The sequence below is a fragment of the Austrofundulus limnaeus genome, unplaced genomic scaffold, assembly GCF_001266775.1.
Source record: "Austrofundulus limnaeus strain Quisiro unplaced genomic scaffold, Austrofundulus_limnaeus-1.0 Scaffold193, whole genome shotgun sequence".
Classification (NCBI taxonomy): Eukaryota; Metazoa; Chordata; class Actinopteri; order Cyprinodontiformes; family Rivulidae; genus Austrofundulus; species Austrofundulus limnaeus.
In genome coordinates this window covers 343501-353066 of record NW_013952595.1, presented here as the reverse complement: position 1 = coordinate 353066, position 9566 = coordinate 343501, and the positions used below count along the sequence as shown (strand labels likewise).

Sequence of the window (9566 nt, the reverse complement as noted above, 5' to 3'; positions counted from 1 at the left end):
TGGACCTCGGTCTTGTGTTGCAAAAATGTTGGACTTGTGCAAAAAGTCGCAAATACGTTATGTCCTGTACAAAAGAGTTCTGCAAGAGAGAACAAGAAAAAAGGAGCAGCCAGGAATATCGGGACTTAAGGTTGCATGAGTTACAGCTCAGCAAACGAGCTACTGTTATGCAAGAGCTCAGTGAGCCCAGTTGGAGATCAGTGAGGGAGAGTAAGCAGCGAAGCAAATGAGTGAGCTTAGTGACGAAGAGGAGGAGGAGGAGGCAGGGGAGAAAATAACAGCAAGTGAGCAGAGAGCAGACAGATTACAGCTGGAYCTATCTCAAACACAAAGAAGTGAACTCACACTTCTCACTCCAGCTCAGCAGGACCATATCATGAGGGCAAACACAGACGGAGCTTACTAACCCTTCACAAAGAGCATGAGGAAAAGTACAGACAAGAACACAGGACAGTAAAAAACGAGCAAACGAACACTTTTTTCCCGACCATGAGGCACTGAGTTCCTTCTCTCCTTGCAGAGCTTTTCCACCCGACACCATGCCTCTGAAGGAAGGATCAAGTGGCRCCCACCTCTGGATGCTGCTGTGCCCTCTGCTCTGTTCTCTGGTCACAGTGAGGGGTTCCACTCTGAGCCCTGAGGACCCACAGGTCACCACGATGCCGGAGAACTGGGCCAACACCACGGTACCGCTGCAGCCAGACCTGCAGACTGAAGCCCAGAACCCAACAGAAGCACCAACGGAGGAGCCAACGGAGGCTCTGGCAGAGATGCAAACTCAGATCATCACCAACAACTATACAGGTTGGTCCTCCCACCAAAAACTCACTGATGTTTCCTAAACTCACGGCGTTTCATTTCAGCTGAAATTTTCTTGTGTAAACATTAAATGCTACTCTGGACAAAGTTTGATTTGTTTTTTTTTTACTCATAATTTTTTTAATATTGGTCAGTGATTTCCAACATCTTGGGAACCACTTCTTTAAGTTTTCGTTTACACATAAAAACTGAAAATATGTAGTCGGATGTTGTTTTATTTTATTGCATATTCTGAAAAAAATGTAAAATTTCCAGTAATTTGGGTATTTTTATTCACATTTCCACAATCAACACATTTACCATCTACTACATATTTTTGCAGAAACAAGTTTAAAACATGACTTTTAGAACAATAAATGCATTAGACCCAACCTGACCTCGTCCTGAAGATGACATTGAGCCTGGTTGTGAACGCTGGTCCTCTTTTATCAACACTGAAAAAAGGCTTCTAAAACAAATCCATTTAACTAAMCTTACATTTACAGCTCTGAAAGTTTGTTTGCTTTTATTTGCTCATTGAAGCTGGTTGCTTTAAAACTTCCACTTTGTTTCTTTTATTCGTGTCATGATGACACAGTGCTGAGTGTTTCTTAAATGCAGGAAATACGAAATGAGTGTCTGATGAGCACCATCATAGCTGCATTTTTACCACTACCCAGAAATACCAACTGACTTGAGGAGCTCCAAAATAAAATTAACTTTATAATGTGGCAGAAACAAAAAGACTTACAAAAACTGAAGATCAGATCAGAAATACATAAAAAGACAGGAAAAACTGAACATGACAAGAGAGCCACCAAAGTTTGACTAGTGAATGAAGTGAAACTGAAAGATTATATAGATTGATGGGCAAAGTGGCTGCAGCTGTGACTGGAGAAATAGAGAACAGGTATAAATGAGCATGACAGGCTGACTGTATTCTCAATATGGTGGAAGTTAGCCTCCACCTCCTGACTTAACACAGTCACCCTTCTTTTTCTCTCTCCATAGGCTTCCAGCACACTTTAGAATTGATTTACTATAAGCTTTTATCGTTAACTTTTAAAGCTGTTAATGGTCTTGCCACATCTTGTTTAGTTTCCGTGAGTATGAGCTGATGCATCTTTACGGTTTGTATCAAGGTCCAAATACAAACATTGGGGATGGCTGCATCCAAACTGTGGAACCAGCTTTCTCACAACTTGCACTCCATCACTGACCAGAGCCTTTTTATGTTTAATCTTAAAACCTTACTGTCCCTTTTAACTTCTGCACTGTGAAGCAGTTTAAGCAACATAACTAAACAAGAATAAAAAAAAAAACACAAATAATAAACCTAATGACCCAAAAAGAATAAGAGTACCAAATAAAACCAAGATACAGATCTTGACATTATGGGGCAGATCAGGGGTTAAAAAAATGTTTTGTGTCTCCTTTGTGTCTTTGTTCGTGATGTTGTGCTTCAGGTGTAAYGCTTAAAAACCATTCATTGTGTCTACACTGGAGCTGTTCAGGCAGAAGAGAAAGCTGTGCATCCCTTGCATGACTTCACTTCTACTGGAGCATGAGCTCCATTATTCTTCAGGTCCATACCTTATGTTCCCTTGTTTCAATGTTCTCCAGTGCTTCTCCGTATTTATGTCCCCAGTAGGGCTGCACGGTATAAAGAAAACCTGAGATGTGGGATAACAAGTGCTTAATATTGTGATAAAGATGTGATATTTTCTCCACTGACCAAGTGTTTATGATTTCATGTGGTATCTCTGCTCTAATTTGTTTATTAGACTGGTAAAGCCCTCTCAGCTCACTCTATTAGTGGTCATCATATCCTTAGCCAAAAATTGTGCAATGACCTCAGTTATTTCTTTGTACCACTTCAATGTTTTCTCATAAGGAGATGTTCTACATTCAAAACTCTGGTACACAGACATCGGCTCCGCTCTTACTTGTGCTAACATTTGCAGCTTTGGTTTTGCTAGCAGAGCTTTTATGAATCTTTCATAAAGGTCTTCATGGTTGTGTTGACGGTGACAATGGAGATTAGTTGTGTTTTCTTTTGTGGTGGCCACTAGTTTTCTGTATGTGTTGCTACCTGTTTTTGAATAACGTAGTTTCTATTAAAACCAAAATATGTCCAAATAAGCGACGTGCTGTTTTATAACCTCGAGTTCCTTGTTGCTAGCATTTTCCTCACTTATCTTGCTCTCAGCCACATCGAACACTCTCTAAGCTTGCTCAGTTGTTTGCTGTCCACCCGTGTCTACGTGAGGCATCTAATACTGTATAGAGATCCTTCCACTTGTCCAATTGTGAAGGACTCTATTTGATTAGTAAAATACAGCAAGATTCAATGTGATTGTCATACAGCAAATGCAAACATTAGGCTAACCCTTTATTGAAGTTTAAGCACTATGCTTACTGCCAGAGGTTTATAGTAGAAAAGTACATTTACTTTATTACAGTACTTAAGTAGTTTTTTTTTTTTTTGAGGATTTGTAATTTTACCAATGATTTTTTAAATAGCTACTTTTACTTTTATTTCGTAACATTTTAAAGCTAAAAATGATACTTTTACGTCTTTACTTTAAATTGTAACATCTAGTTACTCATTACAAATAAAATATGTTGGAACTCATTGTGAAAGAAGTTGTTTATGAGCTATAAAAAAAAGTGTTGAATTTACTCAACAAAGTCATGTCAACTGGCTCCACTAAGCCGAATATACAGTACATATATAGCTCAATTTACTTAAACTGACTTAGTGAAACCAGTTTGGTTCAGTAAATTCAACAGTTTATTTCTTAAAGAGTGTGTAAAAGTACTTTTACTTTTACCTTCCCATTTTCTGTGAACAGTTTTGTGACTTTCACCTGAGTAGTTTTCTCATCAGTGAAATTTGTTTTTACCAAAGTCATTTTCTGTCTATGTAATTTTATTTTTACTTAGTTATTTTTTTCAAGTACTGTATAGACCTCTGCTTACTGCACAGGCTGTTAACACAATACATTTTTGATATGTTATGCAACCCTATTCCCCAGTACCTATGTTCTCTAGAACAGTGGTTCCCAAAGTTGGGGTCGGGACCCAAAGTGGGGTCCTGAAACATCAAGGTGAGGTCCTGAAAAGATTTTCTCAATTAATTACATTTTTGCCTTAGTTACCTAAAATGTATAAATGTAGAATAATAAATATTGTTACTATGCCCATGTTTAGTTAACCTGATACAATATCATCCAACAATAGTTGTGGGCACAGGTCTCTGCTACTGTTATTCTGTGGGTCAAAAGCTGAAAAGTTTGGGAACCACTGCACTTCAGAAATCAATTTAAAGGGTACTAAAATAATTGGTGATGTAATGTTTTCCCTATACTTATTACAAAAACACAAAATAAGTATAAATACATATTTATATTTGTGTAGCCATTGTTTTAAGGGTTATTATGAAAGTTTGTTTACTCAGATCATTAATATTTGGGGTCACAAGTTTTTGTTATGAATATTTTGTGGGTCAGAAGATAAAAAGTTTGGGAACCCCTGCTCTAGAACCTATATTCCCCAGTACCTGTGTTCTTCTGTACCTATGTTTCCCAGTACCTATATTCTCCAGTAACTGTGTTCGCCAGTACTTCTATTCACCAGTACCTGTGTTCCCTAGTACCTATCTCCCCCAGTAACTGTTCTCCAGTATCTGTGTTCTCTTGTACATATGTTTCCCAGTACCTATATTCCCCAGTGCCTGTGTTCTCTAGTACATATGTTTCCCAGTACCTATATTCTCCAGTACCTGTGTTCCCTAGTACCTATCTTCCATAGTATATATCTTCCCTAGTACCTTAGAACCTGTGTTCCCCAGTACCTCTGTTCTCCAGTACCTATGTTTCCCAGTACCTGTATTCTCCAGTACCTGTGTTCCCTACTACCTCTATTCTCCAGTACCTGTGTTCCACATTACCTACTGTATCTTCCCTATAGTACCTATYTTCCCCAGTACCTGTGTTATCCAGTACCTATGTTTCCCAGTACCTATATTCTTCAGTACCTATCTTCCCCAGTACCTGTGTTCTCTAGTACCTATGTTTCCCAGTATCTATATTCTCCAGTACCTGTGTTCCCTAGTACCTTAGAACCTGTGTTCCCCAGTACCTCTGTTCTCCTGTACCTATCTTCCATAGTATCTATCTTCCCCAGTACCTTAGWACCTGTGTTCCCCATTAMCTGTGCTCTCCAGTACCTATGTTTCCCAGTACCTATATTCTCCAGTGCCTGTGTTCCATAGTACCTATCTTCCCTAGTACCAATCTTCCCCACCTGTGTTCCATAGTACCTATCTTCCCTAGTACCAATCTTCCCCACCTGTGTTCCATAGTACCTATCTTCCCTATAGTACCTATCTTCCCCTGTACCTGTGTTATCCAATACCTATGTTTCCCAGTACCTATATTCTCCAGTACCTGTGTTCTCCAGTACSTATGTTTCCCAGTACCTATATTATTCAGTACCTGTGTTCTCCGGTACCTATATTTCCCAGTACCTATATTATCCAGTACCTATGTTCTCCGGTACCTATGTTTCCCAGTACCTATATTATCCAGTACCTATGTTCTCCAGTACCTATGTTTCCCAGTACCTGTGCTCTCCAGTACCAATATTCTCCAATATCTATGTTATCAAGTACCGATGTTCTCCAGTACCTATGTTCTCCAGTATCGATGCTCTCCAGTACCCATGTTCTCCAGTACCCATGTTCTCCAGTACCGATGTTCTCCCGTACCAATGTTCCCCTGTACACATCTCTCTCATTCTGTTTTTCCCTCTCTGTCAATGTGTATGTCTCTCTCATTTTTACTTGCTTCTATTTTTTTGTGTTATCCCAGGTTTATCCCCACTGTCTCTTCTTCTGTTAACACCATCTTCTCCTGTGTTCCTCTTATCCCCCTTCTCAGTGTCCACATCATCACGTGTTTGCATGAACAGCCTGGAGCAGATGGAGGAGAAAAAAAATGCAACCCTCACGTGTCTGATACACACATAACTCTCACATATAAACATGGAAGAAATGCACGAGCTTGGCCCAAACTGCACCAATCTTCTTAAGGGTTTACAGAGTAAATACAGTTGCTTATTTTATTATGGCAGTTCTGTGTCTAACCAAGCCAGGGTAAGCAGTTTATACTCGAACAACACAAAAACCACGCACACAGGAGGAGATCAGCTGGCTTGCCACATGGAGCTGCAAGCATGAATTACACCAGATCTGAGCTTTTCTGTGACAGACATTTAAAATCCTGAAGGTGTGATTAACATATGTGTGTGCATGTGTGTGTGTGTGTGAACAAGAGAGAGAGAGTATGAATATGTTTTCACTTCACTAACAAAAGCTGCACTTCAGTCTTTTTTACACCATATTTTAGGCCTATTTAATTTTTGCTTTAGGGCTGAATTGCAGAATCAACATTGAATATTCATTGTGCATGAAATAATTCTGACTTGTGCACATCTGATGTCTGTCCCAAGCCCAGATAAATGGTTTAATGTTGTGTCAGGAAGGGCATTCAGCTTAAAACTTCTGCCAAAACAAACATGCAGACCTGCGGTACCACATAGAGATGTGACGTTCACAACGGCTCCTTACAACAAACAAAAATTGAGTGTAAAGAGCAATTCCTACTTTTTTCTTGACACTCTGTAATATCTTTATTTTTTTCTTCTTAACCACAGAGACAATTGCTGCTCCTTCACATTTTCACTGAAAACAGGCAGGGAAGAGGATTACAGCAGCTCAGATGGAATATGGCTGGCCATTTTAACATAAAACTGACTTCACCACACTTACATTCCAGATATCTGAAATTGGTTTGTGACTAGTCATATTAGTTAATTAAGGAATCTCTAATAATTACATTCTGACTAKTATAAATGTTGTCAGATTTACCATTAAGCTGTATGGTGGCTCCAATTCAAGATATCTTAAAGTAGACATATCATGCTTTAAATCCTTCTTTTTCACATTTAAATCTTTCATTTAGTAGTGTCCATATAAAGTGGAATTGCAATGCTTTGGTCTGAATTTCTCCTTATTGTAACCCCACAAGCCCTTCTTTCACCCCTTTTCTGAGGTGTGTCTTAGATCAACTCATTTTGAGACTGTCTCTTTAGATCTAAACAAGGCACTTCAGACACACACAAACCTCAGCTTCCTATTCAGCTCCAGCAATCTAGTTTGATAGAGGAGTTTATGGCTATATAGCAGCACAGAAACTTGATTTACAAATTAATTAAAACATTGACAACAAGGGAAGACTTGTCCATCCAGCCTTACTTGTTGGAGCCAGAGGAGAATGAAGACCACCAAAATGTAGTTGGTCAGTCCAGACATTATTTTGCAGTTCTGTCACAGTTTCGTAACGTAATAGTTCTCAAAACATCATAGAAAATAGATTAAACAAAACAGTTTGAAAAATATGACCTGAACAGAATAAAGATATCTATGCAGCATCAGAAGAGACAAAATTGTCTAGTCAAATTTACATTTTGGCGGAAATTTTCTAAGGTGTTTTAGCCTTACGAAGCTACTAGCATTAGCTTAGTTTGCTATTCAGTGGTCTGTAGAGTCCAGCTCAAATTCTCATGTCTTTAACACAAATTTTAGCTGCAGCTCGATGTGAATTAAGAAACACATATAATTTATTGTCTGTTATTGCAGCCGCCCAAAATTCTGTAGGCAACAGTCTGGACAGTTATGTGGCAGCAGTGGGGGTTACRTAAATTTTGACTTATCTAAATTCCTTTTAATGTACAGAATCTTAAATTGTTTTTCTGACTAGTCACAATGTAAATGCAGATATCCTAAATTACCATTCAGGACAGTGAAAATGTAGATGTTCCTAATAAAAATTCATTTTTAGATATCTTGCATATAATTACAGAGAGTCAGATGAAATCAATTTTATGCTAAAATGGCCTGCCATACAGGTTCAGACCCGGGGTCTTTCTTGGCAGCGTTTGCATGTTCTCCTTGTGCTTTGGGTGGGTTTCCTCCAGTTTCCTCCCACAGACCAAAACCGTGAACGTCAGGTTGTCTTCAGGCTCAGACCTTGCAATAAGATCTGTGATCTTAGTGTAATTTGCTTCACTTAATAAAGGTTAATAAATATTTGTTGGAGGCAGTATTTGTGTTTTGGTATTTTTGGCAAGTGTATTCATTATACAGTACACTGTACGTCACACTAATCTGGAAATAACTGCTGGATATCCGTTTAAGATGATTACAAAATAAGAGGCTGCAGAAGTGCTCTTGGTGTCCTGGTGTTCCAGATTAGAAGCTGGTAGAATCCTGATAAGTAGTAGTTATTTCAGCTTTAGAGATGCTCTAAGCTGCAACATTAACACAGTAGCATAACCTATTGACCTCAACAGTGTAGGTGAGAGTTAATGTAAGTGATAATCCACAAACGAGGCCAATCAGTAAGTCAACGTGCTTTAAGATGGGCCAACAGAATCATTTGTTTTTACTGTTTTTCATTTTTCTTTCTTTAAAAAGTCAAAGCTAATTTTTTTTTCCAAACTGAGTCACCTTCTAGTTYTCGACTGTTCCAGAAATGACGTATCCGATTCTTATGTCTTCAAAAATGTTTAGATTTAGATACAAGCCTTATTCTAAGCAGCTTATTCTCCACTTTGAGTYTGTTAAACAATCATCAGCTGAAAGCCTAAAATGTAAAAGTTAGTCTTACATTGTCTTCAATCTGATTAGTTTAAAGGCAAAGCCAATTACCTTTGTCTATTCCRGGTTATTTCCAGGACAACTAATCCTGCTGACATGCTAACACACAGAAAAACAGATTTACAAACTGGGCGTAGAGGCGGTAAAGCCAATTGCCTTTTCTCACTCAAGGTTTTCTATTTTTATGCTAATGCTAGTAATGGGCTGCATTGGTGGCACAGGTGGTGGAGTCCCAGCTGGAGACATGGAGGTCTTTTTGGGTGGAGTACATGTTCTCTCAGTGCATGTGTGGGTTTTCTCCGGGCACTCTTATTTCCTTCCATAGACCAAGAACATGACTGCTAGGCTAATTGGTAACTCTAAATTGTCCCTAGGTGTGAATGAGAGAGTGAAATGGTGTTTGTCTTCATGTGTCCCTGTGATGTCCAGGATGACCCCGTCCATCAGTGAATGCTGGATATGGGCACCAGTGACCCCCCGTGACCCTGAAAGGAAGAAGTGGGTGCTAGTAATCTGCTAGCATCCATCCTTCCATCTCATTTTAACATAGTAAAAATATTGATTCCAATCATTTGGATTATGCACTCTAATTCGGGAAAATCAGCCAGCATACCCCACCCCTCCAAAAAACAAACAAACAAACAAACAAACAAAAAACAAAAACAAAGTCTGTATTTTGATTCAGAAAGTTGAAGCTTCCTCACCAGCCTTAACCTCGGCCTCCAACATATATTTTGTAGTTAGTCTGGTTAATAAGCACAACAATTAGCAAATCCTGCAGGTTTTCTGACTTGTACTTAAACCACRGATAAGTTGGGTGTGACGTCATTCSCAGATCTGAGTTCTGAGGGAACGAAACACAAGATAACAAAATAAAACAAGAAAGTGTCTGTATAAATTTTGAAAGGTGTCCATGCAGCGACCGACTACCTGAAAATTCAACATGCATCAACTTTCTGCTATAAAACTCAACAATCGTCTGAGACTTGCTTTAGTAAAATCTGTACCAGTGGTTCCCAACCAAAACCAATGCGGGGGGTGGGGG

At 39.0% G+C, this 9566-nt stretch overlaps 1 protein-coding gene across 1 annotated transcript in view; it reads left to right on the top strand.

Moving 5' to 3' along the window:
• The first annotated feature begins 345 nt into the window (after nt 1-345).
• Nucleotides 346-9566, top strand: part of zgc:162331 (sushi domain-containing protein 3) — a 25478-nt gene continuing 16257 nt past the window's right edge. Inside the window, exons 1-2 of the mRNA XM_014018443.1 lie at nt 346-431; nt 521-804. Coding sequence (XP_013873897.1) covers nt 540-804 — 265 coding nt within the window. The 5' untranslated portion in view covers nt 346-431; nt 521-539. The remainder of the gene's footprint in view (nt 432-520; nt 805-9566) is intronic.